This window comes from Apodemus sylvaticus, chromosome 9 (genome assembly GCF_947179515.1).
Source record: "Apodemus sylvaticus chromosome 9, mApoSyl1.1, whole genome shotgun sequence".
NCBI classification, from domain to species: domain Eukaryota; kingdom Metazoa; phylum Chordata; class Mammalia; order Rodentia; family Muridae; genus Apodemus; species Apodemus sylvaticus.
In genome coordinates this window covers 107,386,053-107,412,696 of record NC_067480.1, presented here as the reverse complement: position 1 = coordinate 107,412,696, position 26,644 = coordinate 107,386,053, and the positions used below count along the sequence as shown (strand labels likewise).

At 39.4% G+C, this 26,644-nt stretch overlaps 1 protein-coding gene across 1 annotated transcript in view; it reads left to right on the top strand.

Moving 5' to 3' along the window:
* Positions 1 to 22,175, top strand: part of Tsga10 (testis specific 10) — a 101,903-nt gene extending 79,728 nt beyond the window's left edge. The window contains exons 16-20 of the mRNA XM_052193036.1: positions 305 to 514; positions 13,051 to 13,253; positions 16,090 to 16,194; positions 16,498 to 16,644; positions 21,573 to 22,175. Coding sequence (XP_052048996.1) covers positions 305 to 514; positions 13,051 to 13,253; positions 16,090 to 16,194; positions 16,498 to 16,644; positions 21,573 to 21,597 — 690 coding nt within the window. The 3' untranslated portion in view covers positions 21,598 to 22,175. The remainder of the gene's footprint in view (positions 1 to 304; positions 515 to 13,050; positions 13,254 to 16,089; positions 16,195 to 16,497; positions 16,645 to 21,572) is intronic.
* Positions 22,176 to 26,644: the final 4,469 nt, after the last annotated feature.

Genomic DNA, 26,644 nt, shown 5'->3' with positions numbered 1-26,644 from the left:
CATGCAAACCATGAAATACAGATACAACTGTAGACCAAACTGTTTATGTTTCACTGGCATTGAACCTGCAGGTATTTTAATAAGAAACAGTTTTTTCCTAGTTGCATTTTAACAACTACTCATAGGATTTATTTAAAGGAAGACAAGCTTCAAGCTTCAGAATACGGTGTGCACCCCATCAGCACGGGTGTCACCTGACTCCTGCTGTCCTGCGGATGAGAGAGTTGCCTGTGGTGTTGTCCATGTGGATACTCTTCCGGCTAAACACTCTCGATCTGTGTAAACACTCATCTTGTCCTTGTAGCACCTGAACGCAGAGCGCTCTTACAAATCCCAGATTGCGACGCTGCACAAGTCTCTTGTGAAGATGGAGGAGGAGCTTCAGAAGGTTCAGTTTGAAAAGGTGTCGGCACTCGCAGATTTGTCTTCCACGAGGGAGCTCTGCATTAAACTCGACTCAAGCAAAGAACTTCTTAATCGACAGCTGGTTGCCAAAGATCAGGAAATAGAAATGGTATGTAGCATTTTTATGACTGCTGTTACTGTAACAGTAGTATTTTTTAAAAAAGGTTTTTATATACTATATCAAACATTTATGCCTTTCAGCTTTACATTTTGTTAGTATGCTTTTTAATTTTTATTTTTAATGTTTACAAAGTTAATTTATGACAGATGAATTCTAAAGAATTCAAGAACATAAAAAAAACCCAAAATCTTTTTTTTATTGATATATTTTTTTATTTACATTTCAAATGATTTCCCCTTTTCTGGGTCCCCACTCCCCACAAGTCCCATAAGCCCTCTTCTGTCCCCCTATTCTTCCATCCACCCCTTCCCACTTCCCTGTTCTGGAATTCCCCTATACTCTTGCACTGAGTCTTTCCAGAACCAGGGGCCACTCCTCCATTCTTTTTGGACATCATTTAATTTGTGGATTATGTCCTGGGTATTCAAAGCTTCTAGGCTAATATCCACTTATCAGTGAATGCATACCATGATTGATTTTTTGAGACTGGGTTACCTCACTTAGTATGATGTTCTCCAGCTCCATCCATTTGTCTAAGAATTTCATGAATTCATTGTTTCTAATGGCTGAATAGTACTCCATTGTGTAAATATACCACATTTTTTGTATCCATTCCTCCGTTGAAGGACACCTAGGTTCTTTCCAGCTTCTGGCTACTACAAATAGGGCTGCTATGAACATAGTTGAGCATGTGTCCTTATTGCATGCTGAAGAATCCTCTGGATATATACCAGTAGTGGTATAACAGGGTCCTCAGGAAGTGACATGCCCAGTTTTCTGAGGAACCGCCAGACTGATTTCCAAAGTGGTTGCACCATCTTGCAATCCCACCAGCAGTGGAGGAGTGTTCCTCTTTCTCCACATCCTCGCCAACACCTGCTGTCTCCTGATTTTTTGACCTCGCCAACACCTGCTGTCTCCTGATTTTTTGACCTTAGCCATTCTGACTGGTGTGGGGTGAAATCTCAGGGTTGTTTTGATTTGCATTTCCCTAATGATTAATGATGTTGAACATTTCTTAAGTTGTTTCTCAGCTCTCCGAAGTTCTTCATGTGAAAATTCTTTGTTTAGCTCCGTACCCCACTTTTTAATGGGGTTATTTGGTTCTCTGGGTTCTACTTTCTTGAGTTCTTTGTATATATTAGATATTAGCCCTCTGTCGGATTTAGGGTTGGTGAAGATCCTTTCCCAGTCTGTTGGTTGACATTTTGTCCTTTTGACAGTATCCTTTGCCTTACAGAAACTTTGTAGTTTTTTTTTTAAAGATTTATTTATTTATTATATGTAAGTACACTGTAGCTGTCTTCAGACATCAGAAGAGGGTGTCAGATCTTTTTACAGATGGTTGTAAGCCACCATGTGGGTGCTGGGATTTGAACTCATGACCTTTGGAAAAGCAGTCGGTGCTCTTACCCACTGAGCCATCTCTCCAGCCCCAAAACTTTGTAGTTTTATGAGGTCCCATGTGTCAATTCTTGATCTTAGAGCATAAGCTATTGGTAGAACTTTTCCCCTGTGCCCATGTCCTCCAGGGTCTTCCCCAGTTTCTTTTCGATTAGTTTCAGTGTGTCAGGTTTTATGTGGAGGTCCTTGATCCATTTGGAGTTGAGCTTAGTACAAGGAGATAAGAATGGATCGATTCGCATTCTTCTGCATGCTGACCTCCAATTGAACCAGCACCATTTGTTGAAAAGACTATCTTTTTTCTACTGGATGCTTTCAGCTCCTCTGTCGAAAATCAAGTGACCATAGGTGTGTTGGTTCATTTCTGGGTCTTCAATCCTATTCCATTGATCCGCTTGCCTGATATTGTACCAATACCATGCAGTTTTTATCACTATTGCTCTGTAGTAAAGTTTAAAGTCTGGGATACTGAATCCCCCTGAAGTTTTTACTGTTGAGAATAGTTTTAGCTATCCTGGGTTTTTTGTTATTCCAGATGAATTTGAGAATTGCTCTTTCTAGTTCTATGAAGAACTGGGTTGGGATTTTTTATGAATAGCATTGAATATGTAGATTGCCTTTGGCAAGATGGCTATTTTAACTATATTAATCCTGCCAATCTACAAGCATGGAATATTTTTCCATTTTCTGAGATCTTCTTCGATTTCCTTCTTCAGAGATCTGAAGTTCTTGTCATATAGGTCTTTCACTTGTTTGGTTAGAGTCACCCCGAGATACTTTACGCTGTTTGTAGCTATTGTGAAGGGAGTCATTTCCCTAATGTCTTTCTCAGTCTGCTTATCATTTGAATATATAAAGGCTACTGATTTGCTTGCATTGATTTCGTAGCCAGCCACTTTGCTGAAGTTGTTTATCAGCTGTAGGAGTTCTCTAGTAGAGTTTTTAGGGTCACTTAAGTATACGATCATATCATCTGCAAATAGTGATAGTTTGACTTCTTCCTTTCCAATTTGTATCCCTTTGACTTCCTTATGTTGTCTAATTGCTCTAGCTAGGACTTCAAGAACTATATTGAAAAGATATGGAGAGAGGGGGCAGCCTTGTCTAGTCCCTGATTTTAGTGGGATTGCTTCAAGTTTCTCTCCATTTAGTTTGATGTTGGCTACCGGTTTGCTGTATATTGCTTTTACTATGTTTAGATATGGGCCTTGAATTCTTGTCCTTTCCAAGACTTTTAGCATGAAAGGATGCTGAATTTTGTCAAATGATTTTTCAGCATCTAATGACATGATCATGTGGTTTTTTTCTTTGAGTTTTTCTTTGAACTTGTACTTTGCAATTACATTTAGCTAGGAAACACATTGACAGAGCTGTGAAACAAAGGACCACAAGCCTTACCCATCTCAGTGATGACCTTGATGACGATCTTTTCACCCACTTCAGCTAATAGTTATATGAGTCCTTTCAAGTTGTAATGCACTTGATTGTATCCATGTTTTGCCTACACTACAGATAGCATATTTACATCACACAAGCCCATGCTCTCCAGGACCTCCCAATATTGACATATGAATAATTTGAGAAATAGGAGGAGTCCATAAGGAATTACTGCTGAGATTGGGTGGGTGAGACATCTCACATAGGTAATGGTAAAGATGTCTGTATGGATTCTTGAATGGAAATAAGTACTTTTTAGTGACCAGTGTGGTGTGTTTAAGAACTATCTGGAAGCAAACCTAGAAAGATGAATCCAACTCTGAGTGTATAAACATTGTGCAGTGTAACTGAAAGGCCAGCAAACTTCGGTCACCTTAGTTATTAGTTATTGTTAAACCTCATTGAATTTCTTATCTCGTTAATCCACCCTTTATGGTGCATTTGAGAATCATGTGTCTAGTTTATAAGAATCTACTATTAATCTTTTAATGAAGTGCCATCTGCCCAAACCCTCACTCTTTCTTAATTACTCTTTATGTTTCATCATGAACTTTTTAAAGATTAATTTGCTACTGTAAAAACTTTAACAAATATAACCTTTTACTTAAATATTTACTTGTTTTTGTTAATTGGAAAAGTCTTAGCATGTTACTGAAACACCTGAAATGATATATAATTGAACTATCAGTAGGTACAATCTCATAGTTTGTAAACTAGCATGCCACTTGAAAGTAGAATGTAGTCCTATAGTAATCTTAGAGTTTTAAATCATAGCCCTCAGTAGAGGGCTTTATATAAAGCCATTTATGTAAAGCTTGAAAGCAGTGTAGTTGAAGAAGTAGCCACTGTATATGTTGTAGCTTCCTCTTCCCAGCTCTTCAGAATCACTTGTGACATTAGCTGTGTGACACTGTGTCTTGATTTTGTTGGTAAGTTGTGATGTCAGATGCAGGGGCCATCCTTTTATTTTTGGATCTCTTGAGTTGTCAAGGACATGGAGACTTTGAAACATTCTGTGGTAGTTCAGATGAGAGTAGCCACCGTAGGCTCTTACATTTGAATGTTTCCAGACCTGTTTGGAAAGGTTAGGAGGTCTTGTCTTTTTGGAGAAGGTGGGCTGTGGCTCAGGCACCTTGAGGTGTTCAAAGCCCAGACCACTGCCAGTTAGCAGTCTTTCTGCCTCCGACTTGTTAATAAAGATGGAAGCTGTCAGCTCTTCCAGCACCGGGCCTGCCTGCTGGTTGCCGTGCTTCCTGCCATGACAGTCATGAACTCACCCTCTGAAACTGCAAGCTTGCTATCTTATCACAGCAACAAAAAATAACCAAGACAACTTGTGGTTTTTAAGGTGATAGATTTGCATCTGATTTAATAAATTATGTGAAGAGTACCTGTTACTTAGTTTCCTTTAATGATCACAGCTTTCAAAACTATAGTTTGATATAATTATAGTATTAAGTTTGATCCAGGAAAACAAGAGAAAATTCTTTCTACCACAGAATCTATCATGTCTCCCTTTTGCAGTTTATGTAGTTAAGGAGCCCACCCACATGCTCTTTGACCTCTGTCAGCCACTAGCCTGCTCCCCACTTATGTAACTGTGTCACTTTAAGAGCTAGCAAGAGTGTGGGAGGACAAAGAGGGCTGTGGGGTGTAAACAGCAGCATATGTAGTACATATTTAAGTAACTTAAAACAATGCTAATACATATGAAATCACACTAGTAATTTTTTGAGGGTTGGCCTTTTTTCCTTCTCAGCCTAATTCTCTGCAGACTCACTCGGGCTCTGTCTGTCGTTGTTCATTGTTGACTGTGGAGGAATAGTCTGTGCTGTTGGTATAACAGCTTAGCCATTCACCCACTGCAGATCATCTGGTGGTTTCCAATTTGTAGTTTTTGAAAATAAAGTTACTATAAACATCTGTGAACAGTTTCTGTTTTATTTGCTTTTTGAGACAGGTTTTCACTATGCAACTTCGTTGTATGAGCATAAGTCTTCATTTCTGTGCAAATGCTCACAAATGTTATTTTTAGATGGTATGTTAACTGTATGATTTACTTTTTCAGAAAAGTTCCACACAGTTTGACTAAGTACTAAGTAGTTGTATCATTTTTTGTGTCTATTAATGATGAACAGTTCCTCCACATTCTTGTTCAAACTTGTCACTTAAACTTTTTTCTTTAGCAGTCTTCTGTATGCACAGTGCCGTATCAGGGAGATTTAAATACCCGTTTACCTACTGGATTGCAACGTTGATCTTTTCTTTATGATGTTGTTTGCCACCTGCATGCCTTCATTTGTTGCTACATGTCTCCTGCTGCCTGTCCACATTCTCATTAGATTGTTGGCTTTCTAATGTTGAAACTGGCTTAAGAAAAGCAGCAAACCTGGATAAACCTCCAAACAAATACAGAACTTGAAACAGTAATTCGAAAACTTCCAGAAAGCAAATGGAGGCCTAGATTGCTTTAGTTGTAATTTCCCTTAAATGTTGAAAGATATGCTAGTACAAGAATGGTTTACTCTTCCAAATAAGAGAGCACATGTCTTGACACAGCCTAGGACTACAATATAATGCTAGAACCCTGGCTAGAACCCTTGGTCTGAAATGGCATGTAAAGTGTTTCTGTTTCAATACAGTAAAGCATTCATTTGCTCATCATTAAGTAGAGTGGTTGCTGTAGGTTTTTCATAGATGCTTTTTTCATAAGACTGAGAACATCTTTTATTTCCAACTTATACTTTATGTTTACTTACAAAGTCATCACAATAAAAGAAAACTAAAGACATAAGTAAAGTATTACTTATGACTATAATTTCTTTAAGAAGTCTTAATATAACTACAAAACCAATACAGAGCTGAGGAGATGCCATGCTGTGTAAAATGCTTTCAGTTTGCTTCTTTCCCGCCTACCTCCAATATCCTAATTACAAGGTTAGCTTAGTGGTTTGAGATCTTCTGGAAAGAGCCTGGAACATAATATCAACCCGAAGGACCTACATTTCGATACCCAGACCCATGTAAAATCTGGGTGCTTGAAGGTGCCTATAGAAGTCCTGAAGAAGCATAGACAGATGGATGCCTGGAGCTCACTGGACAGCTATCCTAGAAAATAAGTGAGCTCCAGGTTCAGTGAGGGACTCTGTCTACAAAAATTAAGGTAGAAAAGTAATTGTAAAAGAGACCTAAGTTGACCTGTGACCTCTACACACATGTGCACACACATCATACATACCCATACATGTGGTTATGCACATACACCTCTTTCCCTCTCAATATAACTGTCTATAAAATGAATTTATACACTAATCAAATAGGAGTTATCTCATGAATGTAGGATTGGTTTGTTCCTGAAACAATCATGTAATACATATTGAATAGTCAAAAAACAAAACCTGATTTTCTCAAGTAGAAGAAGAAAAAGAATTTGACAAAACCCAATACTTTTATATAAGGCCAAACCTTTTCAATCTTATAAAAAGCATCTATGAAAACCTGCAATAACCACCCTGCTTGATTGTGGGTAGCAAGAGCTTCCCTGACAGTGATACGTATGCCCAGAACAGAGTTTTGTTGAGCATCTAGTGGAGATGTAGGCAGAGAAACAAGGCAAGAAAGAGAGACAACAGACACTCAAATATAAAAAGACAAAGAACCCTCATGGAAGATGACATGGTCTTCTATATAGAGAGGAAATCACTAAAAATTTACTAGAACAAATACAACCATGAAATTGTAGAACACTAGCCCAATGTATCAAAAAATTCACTTCTACCTATGAGCAATTATCAATTGGAAATGACAAAAACAAAGAAACAAACAAAACAAAAAAACAAAAAACAGTTCTATGAATTGAATGGCATAAAAGTATCAGAAAAGTACAAAGTTCTTAGGAATAATTTTTAAATTTTATTACTATGTGCATATATACATAACATGTGTGTTGGCAGGTGTGCCATGGCATGTGTGTGGAGATGAGAAGACAACTGTGTCAAATCAGTTCTCTCCTTGCTCCTTTACATGGGTAGGTACCTAGATCAAACTCAGGGTTCTAGGCTTGTATACAGTTGCACACTTTCTAAGCCATCTTTCAGCTTAGGAAGAAATATATTAAAAGAAGTATAAAAGTTTTATGTTACAAGTAACAAAATGTTGTTAAAAGAAATTATCAACTGAATGAATGGAAAGACATCCAGAACTTGGTGAATCATAGAGACACAATAGAGTCAGCCATGGAGACAAAGTAGAGTCAGCAATGGAGACAAAGTAGAGTCAATCATGGAGACACAGTAGAGTCAGCCATGGAGACACAGTAGAGTCAGCCACGGAGACACAGTAGAGTCAGCCACGGAGACACAGTAGAGTCAGCCATGGAGACAAAGTAGAGTCAGCAATGGAGACACAGTAGAGTCAGCCATGGAGACAAAGTAGAGTCAGCAATGGAGACAAAGTAGAGTCAACCATGGAGACACAGTAGAGTCAACCATGGAGACACAGTAGAGTCAGCCATGGAGACAAAGTAGAGTCAGCAATGGAGACAAAGTAGAGTCAGCCATGGAGACACAGTAGAGTCAGCCATGGAGACACAGTAGAGTCAACCACGGAGACACAGTAGAGTCAGCCATGGAGACACAGTAGAGTCAGCAATGGAGACAAAGTAGAGTCAGCCACGGAGACAAAGTAGAGTCAGCCACGGAGACACAGTAGAGTCAGCCACGGAGACACAGTAGAGTCAGCCATGGAGACAAAGTAGAGTCAGCAATGGAGACAAAGTAGAGTCAACCATGGAGACACAGTAGAGTCAACCATGGAGACACAGTAGAGTCAGCCATGGAGACAAAGTAGAGTCAGCAATGGAGACAAAGTAGAGTCAGCCATGGAGACACAGTAGAGTCAGCCACGGAGACACAGTAGAGTCAACCACGGAGACACAGTAGAGTCAGCCAGGGAGACACAGTAGAGTCAGCAATGGAGACAAAGTAGAGTCAGCCACGGAGACAAAGTAGAGTCAGCCACGGAGACACAGTAGAGTCAGCCACGGAGACACAGTAGAGTCAGCCATGGAGACAAAGTAGAGTCAGCAATGGAGACAAAGTAGAGTCAACCATGGAGACACAGTAGAGTCAACCATGGAGACACAGTAGAGTTAGCCTTGTAGACACAGTAGAGTCAGCCATGGAGACACAGCAGAGTCAACCATGGAGACACAGTAGAGTCAGCCATGGAGACACAGCAGAGTCAACCATGGAGACACAGTAGAGTCAGCCATGGAGACACAGTAGAGTCAACCTTGGAGACACAGTAGAGTCAGCCATGGAGATACTGTAGAATCAGCCACGGAGATACTATATCTACAGAATTCTTAGTTATTCATTCATTTGTTTATATATATATATTTCAGAATTGTGAGTTTATTTATTTTATATATATATGAATTTTTCCTGCATATGTATTACATGCATGTCTGGTGCATGCAGAGGTCAAAAGGGGGTATCCAATCTTCTGAAACTGGAGTCAAGTGTGGTTATAAGCCACCATGTCGGTTCTGGGAGTTGAGCCCAGGTTCTCTATAGGAATAACAAGTGTCTTATCCACTGGGCCATCTCTGCAGTTCTCCCCAATATGTTTTTTTATTAATTTTGGAGAATTTCATGTACAAATAGTGTTTACATCATTTTCCCTTTTCTTTCCTCCCTTCAAATCTTCTCATGTTCCTCCCATTCCCTCAAATTGATGACCTCTTATTCTTTAATTGATACATATATATGCATACATACATGCACATACACACACATATGTAATATGCCAGACTAGTTTAGTGCTGCTGATGTGTACATGCATATATGGATGAACACTTGTGATGGGATAACCTATCAGTGGGCTTGTCCCTTAGAGAGGACTGATTCTCTTCTGTAGGAGCCACATCTCTTCATAGGGGTGGGACCTTGTGAGATTTTCCCTCATCCACACTCGCATGTCAAATAGTGTTGGGACTGTTCAAATTTTGTTTAAGCAACTATGATTTTGAGTTTTTGTGCTTTTTTAAAAAAGTATAAAACAATATCTTATAGATTTTGGCAATGACAACTGTTTGGTAAAACTAATATGTTAGAAGTTATTGGTTTGGGTACTTCATTTGCAAGAATAGTATGGTATATTAATTATACCATGATAAAGCTGCTATCAAAGAAAGTGAAGTTTTATTTCATAGTTCTGCTAGCAGAATATAGGAGACCATGCTTGTCATTTTTGTGATGCAAACATAAACTAGTAAAATAACTGGGTTGACAGACAAGAATGGTAAGTTCAGCTGAAAAGCACTTAGTAATGTGTAGATTCAGTTCTGGATTGTTATGACCAGAGTGGGAAATGCTACTGACATCTGATGAGCAGAGGTCAGGCAGCTCCATAAGCAAAGAGTTATTGAAATTAAAGTGTGAATGTCAGGGTAAATAAGGTGTCAGAATAAGAAATTCTGGACTAGAAATAGCACCTTATTTTATTTTGTATCTGTTTGATTACTAGCATGGTGTCCTTCTTTGCTTTGCTGCTGTTATACTAAATACCATGACCAAAAGCAATGTAGGGGAAGAAAGAGGTTATTTTTCCTATACTTCCAAGTCACAATCCATCATGGAAGGAAGTCAGGAAAGGAAGGCAGGGCCCTACATGAGAAACCATGGAGGACTTCTTACTGAATGGTTCTTTTCTACTCATTCCCAGCTAGCTTTCCTTCTTCTTTCATTATCTTTTTAAATTGTTCTAATTTTGTGAGTCTATGAGTTGTGGTTATTTGAATGAGATACCATAGACCCCCATGTTTGAACATTTGGTTCCTAGTTGATGGACTGTTTAGGAAGGATTAGGAGGTGTGGCCTTATTAAAGATATGTCAGTAGGATTGAGGTTTGAGGTTTCAAAAGCCCACACCAGACCTAATCTCCCCTGCTCTATCTTGTGGATCAGAATATGCTCTCAGTTTCTGCTCTAGCACCATGCCTTCCTTCCTGCCATCATGCTCCCCACCAAAATGATCATACACTAATCCTCTGAAGCTATAATCAAGTCTCCAAAAGATGCTTTATTTTATAAATTGTCTTGGTCATGGTGTCTCTTCACAGAACATTAACTCAGACAGGTATTTTACCAGCATGTCTGTCTGTGTACTACTTTCTTGCCTAATGCCTGTGGAGGCCAGAAGAAGGTGTTGGAAACCCTAGAACTGGAGTTACAGACAGTTGTAAGCTGTTGCGTGGGTGATCAAACTCATGTCCTCTGGAAGAGCAGCCCCTGTTCTTAACTGCTGAGCCATCTCTTTTCATCCCTTCAGCTAACTTTCTAATACACTAAGACCCACTTACCTATGGATATGCTATATACCTAGGGATGGGCCCTTCCCTATCAGTCATCAGTCAATATGATTGGTCATAGATCAATGTGACTGATTTCTCTTAAAGTTTCTTCTTCCCAATTGGCTCTATGCTGGGTAAAGTTGGCAATAAAAACTTACTAGCATAGCCCATCCTTTGTGAACTTAAGTGCATATGTGTCACTATTTAACTGCAAGCTTTCCTTGCTTTTTCTTCAAGATTGCATGCTAATATTAGTAGCACAAGACAAAACATTCCCAACTTTTAGAAGTCCCACAGTCTTTAAATTTTTCAATAGTTTTAAAGCCTAACTCCTTTTTAAGAATCCAAAATATCAGATGGGGATGAAGAACTCTTGGGGGGGACTTAAAAGGGGGGACAACATCTGGAATGTATATAAATAAAACAATTTAAAAATTTGAAATAAAAAAGAATCCAAAGTATCTTGTCTACATGTTCTTATAAAGTTAAAAAAAATGTTAAATTTTTCTTGTTCCAGAAGAGAAGAATCAGGACGTAGGAATAATCAGATATCAGAAAAGGCCAAATCACTGTAAATAAATCCTGTAGCCCATTGTTCAGGACCTACACATAATGTCCTTGCCTATGGAGGGCTTGGACAGGCTATATCTCTAGCAGGGCCACCCTCAAGACAAGTTATTTCCAAGACTCAAGATGGCTCTACTACACATTTGACATTGTCCATGGCAGACTCCAGTGGTAACACACACTGTTCCAAACCCCAGTTTCTCTTTATGACCCCTGTAAGCCTGAGGTCTTCATTGGAACTGAAGGTACACCTTTATCAATGGCCTCTTCTAGCTTCTCTGCAGGAAAACTCAAACACTCCCCCCCCTCACACACACACACAGAGTGCCGAACCCCAATTGTTCTCCATGACTCCTTTTTCATGCCTTCAAAACCAAAGCCATGTATGTGACTGATACACATTGCCAAGTTCACCTGGCATCTTGAGATCTTTCCTTCATCTCTTTAGACTAGTTTCTGTTTGCTGACTCTGAGGAAATGTAGTTTTTTCCCCTCAGGAGATGCCACCTTGATGATGCTGATCTGTTATTAGACACAGATATTCTTCAGCCCCTGATCACCAGAATCCATTGTCCTAGTAAAGCACAGGTTTCACTTGCACAGATTCCTAGTCCAAAATATCACATAAATGTCCCAGATGGGATCTTTGTTTTCCCCCTGAAACATACAACCCAGGCATTCTGGTTAGTTTTTATTATAACCTTGAAACAACCTAAAGTCATCTGGGAAGAGGGCACTTCAACTGAGGAATTGCTTGCCTCAGATTATCCTTACCTGTGAGAGGTTGTCTTGATTAATTACTGATGCTGGAGTGCCCAGACCACTGTGAGTGGTGATACTCAGGCTCGTGGTCCTGGACTGTATCAGAAAGCTTGGCAGAGCACAAGCAGGAGAGAGCCGGCCAGCAGTATTCCTCCATGTTTTCTGCTCTGACTTCTCTCAGTAACAGACTGTCACCTGGAAGTATCAGTCAAAGGAATCCTCTCCAGGTTGCTTTTGGTCATGGTGTTTATCACAGCCACAGAAAGAAAACTAGAGCATGGGTTTTCTACCCAACGTGTTTGCTATTTAATTGTAGTTTTTTTCTCGTAAAAATGTTTTGATCATAGTATTACTTTAATTTTTCCTCAGTTTATAAACGTTTGTTTATGTAACTTAGAAAGTTCTTTCCTCTCTGTCCACTGAGGTACCTGCTCCTCCTCTAGTGATTTCATTTTTATTCATGTCTTTTTATTAACTTTTAAAATGCATATATAATTATTACCTATATTACAGAACAAGAAAATCATTCTGTTAACTGATAATCCCTTTGAAGAAATATTTAGCTTACTGATAAGACTTTGAGCTTGGAATACCTTCAAAAGGGCAAGTTTTCCCTAGGTTTATGTTAGAGAGTAGATGGTGTGTCTACCCTTCATGCTGCTTACCTGTACAGTCCAATGATATGTCATAAGGCATTTAGTCATAACACATCCAGTTCAAGATGACGCTAGAGTCACAACCACCATCTTGCCAGTTGTGCAAAACTGGATGAGAAAGTGTCAAAACTGGAAATGGAAAGCATTTGCAAAGTGTGGGACTGATGGAAAATTTAAATAGTGGATTTTCTGATATGGCCTGAATGGTGGGGAAAGTGGTAACACATGTGCATTGTGTGTGCAGTTGTTAATGAGAAACAACGTCACGGTGTATGGCACAGAACTCTGATAGCATGTCAGCTAAGTGAGCGGCAGGAGTAAGCACGCAGTCTTCCTTCACACAGATGGAGAACGAGCTGGATTCTGCGCGCTCTGAAATAGAACTGCTCAGGAGTCAGATGACAAACGAGAGGATCTCCATGCAGAATCTCGAGGCTCTGCTGGTGGCCAACCGAGACAAAGAGTACCAGTCTCAGATAGCGCTGCAGGAAAAGGAGTCAGAGATCCAGCTGCTGAAGGAGCACCTTTGCCTGGCGGAGAACAAAATGTAAGCTGGCCAGCAGTGTTGTTTAGGAGAGTTTGAAAGCTGGGATCTAGAGGTTAGAGCCCAGTCTACGATTAACTAAGCTGAGAAACAGGAATATTGTGATTTGTCCAAGATTTAATGCCACAGTTTAGTTTTTCTAATCTAAGATTTTTAGATGTAAAAATGTCTGCAGATTATTTTGAATATAGTAGTCTGATGTAAAATATTGTCAATAGGAAATGTAAAGCAAACACCGTGAAACCACAAGGACTCTTGGTTTACGGCTATCTGGTATTGCTCCGTCTTCCCAGTTATCACACCATAGCTCCCTATGTGTAAGAGTATATAAACCCAAAGGAGATGAACCTACAACACCGAGTATATAAACCCAAAGGACATGAGCCTACAACACCGAGTATATAAACCCAAAGGAGATGAACCTACAACACCGAGTATATAAACCCAAAGGACATGAGCCTACAACACCGAGTATATAAACCCAAAGGAGATGCACCTACAACACCGAGTATATAAACCCAAAGGAAATGAGCCTACAACACCGAGTATATAAACCCAAAGGAGATGAGCCTACAGCACTGAGTATATAAACCCAAAGGACATGTGAGCCTACAACACCAAGTATATAAACCCAAAGGACATAAGCCTACAACACCGAGTATATAAACCCAAAGGAGATGAGCCTACAACACCGAGTATATAAACCCAAAGGAAATGAGCCTACAACACTGAGTATATAAACCCAAAGGAGATGAGCCTACAGCACTGAGTATATAAACCCAAAGGACATGTGAGCCTACAACACCAAGTATATAAACCCAAAGGACATGAGCCTACAACACCGAGTATATAAACCCAAAGGACATGAGCCTACAACACCGAGTATATAAATCCAAAGGACATGAGCCTACAACACCGAGTATATAAACCCAAAGGACATAAGCCTACAACACCGAGTATATAAACCCAAAGGACATGAGCCTACAACACTGAGGAAGCCCTCAGAATTTTTATCTTAGTACTTTTTTTTTAAATCCCCAGTTATACTAGTCTATAATTCTAAGTGTCCTGGCAGTGAAAGTTTATGGAATTGGGCACTAATGTGTCCTCAGCTTTATTCCTTTGGGACCCCGCCATAAGGCTTGCCACCCTGTGTTCCTCTCATCTGAGCCTGGCACCCGGACATGCATGATAAGCACTTTCTCAGCACTCAGCCACCGAGGACCCCAAGCCAGGGCTAGTTTCTTTGTTAGTGCCCTGGGTCCTCATGGCTGTAACTGAGTCATTTTGTCAGTTCAGTCAGAGGCTTTTGTGAATCTCAGCAGTTTCCTCAGGGTCTCTTTCTCAGACTTCTCAGAGGAAATACACCCCAGTAAAGAAGAAAACTCCCACCATGAGGTGCACTCTGTTTCAGAATGCTTCTAAGTACTGTGACTCAGAGCTAGTCAATGTGGGAAACTTCTAAAAAGCACATTTGTAAAGAACATTTGCACAAATGAATAATATAGATTGATGATAGATAATGCTGCCCCATTTGTATGTCTAGAACTGGGACAAGATTTGATTGATTGAACTTGACTGGGATCTCTGAGGCCTTTCAAGTAATTAAGTGTGTGCACTGATATGTCTAGCACATGCCAGTAAATCTGCCCCTAAAAATGAGTGTGCAGCTGAGGACAACCTCAGTGAGTAAGGTGCCAGCTATGCAAAAATAAGGATCTGAGTTTGGGTCCCACCAGCATGCGTGTAAACCTGGGAGCAGCAGCATGCAACTGTAACCCAGCACTGGGGCATGGAGACGGATCCCTGAAACTCACTGGCCAAACAGCAGAGCCAGACAGATGAATTACAGGCTCAGTTGAGAGAACTTTTTAAAAATACAGTAGAGGGTGAATGAGCAAAATGCCCACATGTGCATATACACAGAACAGGAGCAAGTTCAACGTGTGTACACCACATACCACACACCACACACACCACACCACACATATACCACACACACACACCACACACACCATACCACACATATTTACACATACCACATACATGCATAACTCACTACATACACACATACACACATTACACACACATACCACACCACACATACACACCATATACCACCCACACCACACATCCACACCACACACAACACACACACACCGACACCACACACACCACACACCACACACACACCCCGACACCACACACACCACACACCACACATACTTACACATACCACATACATGCATAACTCACTACATACACACATACACACATTATACACACACACCACACTGCATACCACACACACACAAACACACACCACACATACCACATATACATACTACATACACACATACCACATATACACATATCACACACATCACACATACACACATACCATACCACACACACACAATATACCACACATACCACACTGCATACTACACACACATACATGCATACATACATACACACACACCACACGCACACACCACTGCATACCACACACGTACATACACACAGCACACATACACACCATACACACATACCACATACATGCATGATACACTACACTCACACATACTACATACATACACATCACAAACACCACACATACCACACCACATACCACACACACACACACACACACACACACACACACCACACCACACCACACATACACACCATGAACCACATACACATATGAAATAACTTGCAAAAATCACAATGTACCTTGGATCCAGCTAAGATGCCATTGGCAATATGACTTAATATACTCTCGGAGTTACAGGCATATTTTGAGTTTAATCAACAGTCACTCTGATCTTTTGCACAGGGCCATCCAAAGTAGAGATGTGGCACAGTTCAGAAATGTTGTAACCCAGTTAGAAGCAGATTTGGACATTACAAAAAGACAACTAGGGACAGAACGATTTGAAAGGTGAGTTAATCTCTGTGTAGTACTCAGCCGAATATGTTGTTTCTTAGCTAACAGTTGGTTTATTTTAGTGGCTTTCTTTGTGTGTGCTCATGTGTGTTATTCGGTTTTTGTTTTTGAGTTTTGAAACAAAGTGTCATTCTAGCTTCAATCTGCTGATCCTCCTGCCTCAGCCTCTGCAATCAGGAGTTTATTATTTCATGGTGGGTAGATTTTAATGTTTGAGTCAAGCTACAGTTGCATGATAAGTTTACTAATACACTAATGTAAAATTTGAAAGCATTATTATTATTATTATCTTTATAGGGAGAGGGCTGTCCAAGAACTTCGCCGCCAGAATTATTCAAGCAATGCTTATCATTTGGGTTCAATGAAGCCAAATACAAAATGTCACTCACCAGAGCGTGCTCACCATCGATCTCCTGACCGAGGCCTCGACCGATCATTGGAAGAGTAAGTGTGCACAGGACCTGGAGCGTAGCCATGTTCACAGTGAGATTTGAGGAAGTGAGGAAACTGATTCTAACCCTGGTTAATAAGATGTAGTGACACCAAAATAAAGGGTTTTCATCTGTAAATGAGTTTTATATGAATACTGTACTGAAATGAAATAGGTCTAAGAGATACCCAGTACTGTACTGTAACAGTGTTTCGATCCTCCTCTCTTTGTAATCCTTGAAATCAGAGCTAAGGCCTCATTGGGCTCAGCAAGCACAGTGCACTGACCTGGGCTATCAGCCTGCATGATTTTACTTCTGCTTTCTCATGTACATTTACTACAAAATGTGTGTTAATTGCTATTGTACCATAAAATATATATGCACCAGGAAAAGTATTTACTATTTATTTTTATTTTAGACTTTATTGTTGTATTTTACAAATGTTTGAAAGTTTTATGTGAGAACAATTAAAATGTGTAAGAACTAAACATGTAAAACTAAAAATACCTCTCACTCAATTCACTATTGTTGAAAGTTTGTCCTGTTTGTTTATTGTATAAAGTGTCTTATATACCCATACTACTGCATATTTCCTCTATCACTACTCTCTCTTTCTCTGTCCATCTGTCCGTCCGTCCATCTGTCTGTCTCCCTCTCTCCCTCCCTCCCTTAAAAAGCAACCAATATGTCCAACTCCAAAGCACCTTCATGGGCATCCATCTTGTCTTTCCATCATGGGCATCCATCTTGTCTTTCCCTGTGTTGCATTTGTTCTGTCACTATGAGGACCAAGGCCCAACACCCACAGCACCCCCCCACACACACACACACACACTCCTGACTCACTCCTCAGCCCACAACGTGTCTGATCGGTCTCTGGACTTCTGTAACACCATGAATTCAGTGAATAGAATGATGAAACACCTCAAGATCATCATTCCTGCCCTTGTATCCTATTTTTCCCCCGAGAGCATTAGCCAAATATCCAGCTCATAAATGACTTAACTTTGTTTTTGTATTTTCTCATGATCCACTAATATCTGTATTGTGACCAGTTGTGGGCATAATGTGTTTTCCGTAATAGTCTTAAAACTACTAAAAATTAAATATTAAAAATACCCCCAATGTATATATCCATATATATATATATGTATCTATTGATATATTGATATATGTGTGTGTGTATGTATATATACACACAATATACATACACATACACATATACATATACATGGGTATTTTGCATGCATATATGTCTGTGTACCAGTTGTGTACCTGCAAAGGCCAGAAGGGGGCATCTGGTTCCCTAGAAATGGAGATACAGAAAGCTGTGAACCACCATGTGGAATCAAACCCCAGTCCTCTAGGAGAACACCTAGCACTCTTATTAACCACTGAGTTTTCTCTGACCTCAAAAATCCCAGAATTTTAATGTATTAGTTTTGATCTATGCTCTCTATTATGAATTTTTATTCTTTTTATTATTTTCTTCTTGTGTTATATTTTACTTTGTTGGAGTTTTCTCCTAGCTTTTGGGATTGGGAATTAATAGCTTACTGCTGTTCTTTGTTTAATTGCTAGAGATTTAGGATTCTTCATTTTTCTTTGTTGCTGCTTTTAATGATCTTGTGTGTTCTTAAATGTTCTGCTTTTCTTTCAGCTTGTTTGTGAAACTTTGACTTCTGTTTTATTTTCACCTTTGTCAATGAGTTGATGGGAAATCTTATAATTTCCAATTGGAAGGCTGTATTCAGTTTTAGTTTTTATTTCTGCTATGCTTGAATCATGACCAGGGAATACTATCTTTACCACTTCTGTCTCATGAGCTCTGTGGTCTGCATGCCTTCCACATGACCAGTTTTTACAAATCTGTGCACTTGAGCAGGTATGTTTCATTTTGCAGCACAGTATTATATCTACAAAGCACTGTCTTTGTTGTTTTTAAAATATATTTGAGTACACTGTAGCTATCTTCAGACATACCAGAAAAGGGCATCAGATCCCATTACAGATGGTTGTGAGCCACCATGTGGTTGCTGGGAATTGAACTCAGGGCCTCTGGAAGAACAGAAAGTGTTCTTAACCAGTGAGCTATCTCTCCAGCTCTGTCTTTGTGGTTTTATGCACCTCTTTTAAATAGATATGATTACCTTCCATCCACTTGGCCTGTATTGTTTTGTGAATAGTATTTTAAAGTCTTCTGATTGTCTTAATTTTTCACACCTATGTTTTAAGGCACAGAATCCACTGCTTATCTTCAGAAGTAGAGGAGTGCTCACTAACGCCAGTTCTCTTAGAAGTCTGCAGTCATGTAAAAAGGGGTGAAGTAAAAGGGGCACTGGGGACAGGAATGGGAACAAAGGTGTTGTTTTCAAAGATGGCAGAATTGTATATGCTAAGAAGAAAGGATCTAGAGGTAAAAGTTTAGAATTAATATTAGCATATATGAACAAGTGTTTGGAATAAAAACTATCAAGATCTAATATTAGTCTACATGCCACACCAAACAAAACACAATTTCAAAAGTCAGAAATTTTAGTAGCATCAAATGCTAGGGATTTTAATCTATCAAATTCTTTCTAGGCAAACATAAGACATTAATGTGAGACGTTCAGCACCAGCAGTCCCCAGGAGCTTGCTTTCTCTAAAAACTGTGCTTTCCTCTACTTGTTTCTGAACTCAGAAAATGTTCTAGGTTTCAAAGAATCATCTTCTTTCTGTGTAGGGGAAATGCACACATGCTTGTGTAAATATATGCAGAGGCCAGAGGCCAAGCTTGGCTGTGGTTCCTCAGGTACTGTCCACCTTTTTTCTTTGTTTTGAGACAGACTCTTTCCATCTGGTCCAGGCTGGCTGTCTAGTCACTACTAGGATCCCAGGCTGGCTCTTCCCCCCCAGTACTGGGAACACAAGCAAAACCACCGTGTCCAGCCTTCCTTGAGTTACACGGATCAAACTTGAGTCTTCATAGTTACACGGGAGCATGGAGCATGGAGCCTCTCCCCAGCCTCTATTTTCTGGGTATCAGAACCACATTGGAACTTAGCATCACTCCAGAATATCTAGTTGCTGTTAATCATCTTCTAGTTTGGCTTTTGAACTGAGCTGAGCTGAGCTGAGCTGAGCTGAACTTGGAAGATGCTCTTTCATCTTTCTTTTGGACAAATACAACATCTCACTGCTGGGAAGTCAGCCCCAAGCCCAGCCTGCTGCCCAGGTCATTGGTCTTCTCTCTCCTTTCTGCTTGTGCTGCTTGTTGCCGCACCCGTTTGTCTCTCACATCGGCATTGCTCCAGCAGACTCTGGAACAATCATTCACATACTGCTTGCTGTCTTCTGCTGCCTGGGCACTCTGAGTTGCCGTCCTCCTCACTGTGTGTGACTTTCATCAAGTGCTCATCTCTGAAACACTGGTATTCTTTGTTTGATCTGGTGTCTGATCCTGTGTATCCAAGTTGATGATCCACTCTTACTGTCTCCATTCTCCTGGTAAACACCCTTGGCTCTTTCTGGGACTCTGTTTACTGTGTCTCTTTTATGAAGTATTGGTTTGAGTTTTGCTTTATGTGTCATTTAATATTTTTTACTAAGGTTAAAAAAGTTTAATAGAGGTAAAACATTTGTCCACTGTTGCATAACTGTTGCATTTGGTTTCAAATCTGCCGCAGTGTCTTATTTGCTGTTTGCATTATGTTGTCTCCTGTATTTCTCCATTTGATTGGTTTTCATTTTTTAAAAAAATGCAGATTTCTTGTAATATTTAGAAAGGTTTGTATTTTATGTGGTACAACTTCATCATTCACTGTCAACTTAAACTGTTATCTCTGAGGCTGGAGAGATGACCAGGTAGTTAGGAGTGCTTGCTGCTCTGCCAGAGGACCCAACCAGTCCTGTTTCCTCTGCTTCCAGTTTCATCTCCCCCAGGTTGTGAAAGACTTGCCATTCACACAGCATGCAGCCTCTAGCACTGACTTAGTCTCAACACAATATATCTTGAGTCTTGGACAGAGTCTTTCATGTCTCTTTTAGTTGCTGAGGAATATTTAAAATTCATCAGATGAATGGATGGACCACAGTGTTTTTAATGGCTGTTGCTTTACAGGCAGCAGCCAAAACAGTGCAGAGAATTTCATAGATCTTTCCCAGTTCCTGCAGCAACAATACCTTACAAAACAGGAAGTTTGCACTGGTATAACTCAGTGCATAGACTTTATACATATTTTCCTAACGTTTCACATGTATTCAGTGTACATGCATGTACATGCATGTGCAATCTTAGTATATACCACTTACTAATACTGAATTATCCCATCAGCACCAAAGAACTTACTTAGGAGAAGACCTGAATGAAGGTTATAGTGGAATATGTGTGACACAAAAGCAAAAGGGGCAACTATTATGGGATAAAAGGACCTGCAAATGGGGTAGTGGGAGGGGGGCACTGAGGCAGGGATACAATAGAAAAGATTACAATAACACGCATATATGAAAATGCCCATCATTAATGTAAAAACATTAAGTGTAAAAGAAAATCCTCCCTTGTGGTACCCATCCCCTTAGAGTTAGAATCCGTACCTCCTGCATCCTTCCGGATAGTCAGCTAACTTCTCCACTCTATAATTCCATCCCTTTGAGGAGCCTATGGAAATCCAGTTATGCGCAGGGTACTGCCTTTGAGACTGACTCTTTTCATTCGGCATAACTCTCATGTCAATCATCCAAGCTGTACGTTCCAATAGCTCATTCTTATTGAGTTAGAACTTTATGGTGTGAATATACCATGGTTTATGAACAAGTTCACAATGTCATTTCCCTTCACAGAAGCTGAGGGGATAAAACCCAAGAACTGCTAAAGTAACACACAATACATCCATTTTATACATGCTCACATTATTTAATTTAAAACTTTAATCTGTTTTGTTTTGTTTTTTTCTATTATAGGAATCTTTGCTATAGAGATTTCTGACATGTGAAAGATTCTCCACAGCCTTGGAAAGGTCAAAGATACAAATGGATTTTTTTTTGCTATGTGATTGCATTTATCTTTTGAATGCTTGACAGGGTTACATGTATTTATTAACTTTGTGCCTCTGAGTCTGTTCTCGAGCACCCTAACACAGATATCTGGGATGATTGATGTATGCAAACACAATGCATGTGGCTCTTTCTGTCCACATAGTAATAGTGAGTGTAAAATCTGCTTACTTCACTATTGAGCACTGTTTTGTTAACTATCCGGAGTAAATAAAGAAGCTTGAAAAAGAGGGAAAAGTGTTTTTACAAAACTGATTTTCTTTCCTTTCTTGCTATCTCAAATGACTGGTTGGTTAAATTTTTTTTCTTTGTGATTTGTATTCTCATGGCTGGAGAAGCGGGGCCAAGATGGGTGCAGCCTAGCTTCACTGGCCTGGGACCCAGCATCACATTTTGGAACCAACCTGACATAATTTCCATGCCACAGTCTACCTTCAAAGTAGGAGCATGCCAGGGCTCTCAGTGCACACTGTTGCCCTGCTAAGCCCAGGCACTGTGCATTTTTACAATTGTGTTTGCTCTTACTGTTGTTAGAAAGGTAGGTGATGGTTTATCTATCTAAATGTAAGATTTTTTTTTAAAATATGTATTCTTAATAAGTTTTCTTCAAAACATTAAAGTACCACAATGAACTTACTTGCCATTTTATTATTATTATTATTTTTGCCTGTGGCAGCTGTCTGTAAACTAGAGTGTTCCCTTTCCCTCACCTGCATCTCTGCATCTTTTCTGTCCATAGGCTGACTTACTGTTGATATTGGAGCCTGAATGCTACTGTATTTTACTGATATAAGCTATCTGTATTCTTACATTTTAATAAAAAAGCAAGCCCTGTCATTAATAGTATTTATATGATGGACAATTTCTCATTGTATCTAGTCATTATTCAATATGGCAGTAGGGACAAGGGTAGTAGCCTCTTGAGATCTTTTTTCATCAGGATATAATCAGCAGTGTTCTGATACTTTATCACAAAATCACTTTAGGTTGGTCTTCAAAATCTTCAGGCTTATTCATCCAGTCTTAGACAATCATTAGAGACTGGTTAAAAGGTGGATAAAATAAGCTACCTGTTCATAAATGTCTTTAAAATAATGTGCAAAATAGTTTCTCTTATATCACATTAACATACCGATTTACACATTGCAGAATTAACCTCTACAGGTGATCCAGTGACCTTGGCACTAGATGGTCACAGCATTAATATTAGTCTGCTCACCTAGAGAAGCAACAAGAGCTGTGTGCTGATGCTGGTAAACACTTGTGTGGGACAGTGTTAGGAAAGTGTGTAAGAAAGTATTCTTGTACTTGATTAAAGTTGTATTTGGTTTGTACCAAATTGCAAACAGTTTCAAAGGAAAATTCTACCTTATGTACAAAGGGACCACTGTTACCTACAGGCAAGAAAAGCCTTGCCCACGTTCTGTATTGAGACTTTGAAGATAATCTTTTCATTAATAGCGAAGAACATTTGTTTGAAATGGGATTCTTGTTGCTTGGTATTAATACTTAGTAGCCTGTTGATGTGGTGGAGCCTGACTGCAAACACAGAGTACCAAACATATTCTTTCCTGGAAACAGCAACAACCACAAATCTCCTGAAAAGGTCTGTAAGCCCAGAAATGTTATGGTCAATATAAAATACTACTCCTGCTGAAACAAGCGTTGACACAGAGAATTGTTAACTCATGGGGCAAAAGGCTTTTTGAGCTGGGCATGCCTTTAATTAGGACTTAGAAGCAGAGTCAGGGGGATTGCCAAAAATGTAATACTGGCTTGTGCTATATAGTGACTTCTAGACTAATCGGAGCTGCATAGAGCCTACCTCAAAAAAAAAAACAAAAAACAAAAAACAAAAAAAAAAACAAAAAAAACAAAACAAAACAAAACAAAACAAACAAAACACCGTTCTATAAAAAGCCCATTTTAAAGTTCTAGGCACCCTTGGGATTGTTTTGGTCTTTAGTTAATATGAACCCTCGTCCAGTTCTCTTTAAGAAGAAAGAGTCATTAGGTGAGAATACGTGCTGATGTTCATAAGACAGCATTAAAGGGAATGCCTGTCAGGTTCTGCGGTCTTTAGAGTACAGTTATTGAGCTTGTGGGTGTGGCTCCATGGCAGAGTTTGCCTTGCATATCCAACTGCCCAGGTTCCACGCCCAGCTTTAAAAACCATCACCATAGATTGCATCCCCCTAATTAAAGTTAACAGCAATAGGAATACATAACGAGTTCATTTTCAAACAGGGTCAACTACATAACACATAGGTTGAAACTGATGGAAGTGTTGCTGGAGCCATGACGCTCTCAGAGTCCTTATCGGTGTCTGCTCTTCTCTCCTGCTTCCACCGTCCCCCTGGACAATCTCCTTCTGGCTTTAATAGAGTCTCCCTGGGTCCCCAAATGCTGTGCTCAGCGTTGCATTCCTTATATGACCAGAAACAGTTTATAGCTAATTTGATGAGACTCGCTCACTACAGTAAGGTCAGATGAGGGCAGCCAGAGAAAGCAAGAGTCCTCCCAGCCCAGCCCCGCCCTCTGCAGTCCACTGTGTATTATCTCACAGCCAACCAAAGGCCACCGAGTGCCACAAGACAAGTCACAAGCTATCAGAAAGTAACTGTTTAAACCTTTGCCTTGTCTGGATTTCAAGATGTGAAAAACATACCACAAACACATTAAAAACCCTGGGGTAATTAACCTACCTTCTCAGACTCTGCATATGTTATGCCTTTGCCCCTGAGATGAATTAGCTTTAAATTTTATGTAATCTCCAAATTGAATTGGAAAAAGCAGCATGTTTTATAAGAAGATGTTTATGTTAAATAGTTCCCAAAGCAACTTGTCTGAAGATATGACTTCCACAAAATGCTGCCATAACCCATGCACCATAACCCACGGCCTGAAAATGAACACCATTCAAAACTTACAACTCACAGCCTGACTCAGCGGGTCAGCAGACTCGCTGACACCTTGCAATAAATTCTTGAATTAAAAATGAAGTTTTTTGTTTACTTTTAAGGGAAAGCATTATATAGATATATTATAATTTAGAGAAGACTCCTAATCTAAATAAGATTGTAGAACCAGAGTATGGTTGTAACCCCAACAGCAGTCTTAGGTGTACCCCATTGTGTTAGAATTCACAAAAGAAGAAATGTGTTCAATCCCAGGATGATCATGCAGTCAAACATATTCAAGTATGTACATGTAGTAATGTGGCCTCTTCTATTAGGCACAAATCATTCAGGATGCTTTAGTTTATATTACCACTAATGTGATTTCTCGGTTGAATCTGAAAATAAAATCTATAGTAGGGATATGAAGCACTAGTGTGTAGTACTTTGCCTTCTCACAATGCAGATGACAATGCAATGTGGAGTATAAGAAAGATATTATTTGTTTATTGTCCTAGTCAATAATTCCTAATCTTCACTTCACTTTATATCGCAACCTAGATACCTCCACAGAAAAATACAACAATATTAATTGGCCTAGGGGACCAGCAATGCAACTGAAGTAGAATTAAACATTATCACTCAGTTTTAGAGACTATCCAATTCTTGTGAATTTTACAAACATAATTAAATAGATTATAATAGATTTATACTGCATAGTCCACCTGTCTTACACCACAGCTGCTGTAGTATATATTACCTGTGTTTCAAATTATTTTTTGTAGCATTAGTAGTCTTAGTTTGTTGTTACCCATGAAATTCAAAAATTATGGATTTTTTTCCTTTTTAAGATTTTTTGTCATTTTATTTCTTAAAATTTGTCTGTTTTTATATTCATGAGTGTTTTGTCTGCACATATGTACATGTACGACACATGTGCCTGGTGAATACAGAGACCAGAACTGAAGTTAACTCTTTATCTTTAAATTCTGTGCATATATGCAGTATATACATGTGTTGAGTGCAGGTGCCTGCAGAGTCCAGGAGAAGGCATCGAATCCCTGGAATACAGGTGGTTGTGAGCCACCCACGGTAATTCTAGTTCCATGTGATGTGATGCCTTCTGGTCCTCCAAGAGAACAGCATGTAGTCTCAACCACTGTGCGCTTTTACGTATTACAATAAAAGGCCCTCTCCAGTCTATACTACTGCAGTGAATTGTGTACTGTAGTAGTAACCTCAGGGTCATGGTGAGTGGAGTGAGCAAAAGTTGCTTTGCTCTCTTGTAAATAGTGCTCTCTATAGAAACCTGGTTCTGTCCTGGGAGGATAGTAAATATTGGAGACAGGTTGCATGGCCTAATTGAGCATCCAGTGATTTCTACACCTCTGTAGAGCCTGTGGCATTCATGAGGATGCTTAGAGATGTAATTAATTATACATCTTCATGCACACTTAAACGGATTGGAAATGTATTTGCCAAGTCTAGATAATTAGATACCGTTTGGAACTGCTATAAACTTTTGTCTTTAGACACTAACTATTCTTCATTAGAAATTTTTGTGTTATGCTCAGTATCTAAAACTATCATCATGTGTGTGTGCGTGTGTGTGTGTGTGTGTGTTATACACACAAGTAGGGTTTGATTGTATTTTAAATGATATTTAAACATTTTTCATTGTTGTGTAGACATTTGCTGATCCTCAAGAAATCAGTGAAAATTATTTCCTATGGTTTGAAGTGTTGCACACTTAGTCTTCAAATTCATATGTGGATAGTAGTGGGTGCCAGAACATCTGGGATGTAGTTAGCATTATGTGGATTCATGAGGGAAGTACCCTCTTGGTGGAATTATCAGCTTTACCTGAACAGAGAGATAAGTATACACATTTCTTCATTCCTATCATGTGATGCACTCCACTGTGTTATAGTAGGGCAAGAAGGACGGAACCTCTGTAGTAGATGTTTTAGACTCCAGACTAAATTTCTTTCCTTTGTAAGTTACCCAAAATGTGGTATTCTATCAAAGTAACAGAAAACAGATTAAGCAGCCATTTGTAGAGCTTGGTACAGGTCATTGGGT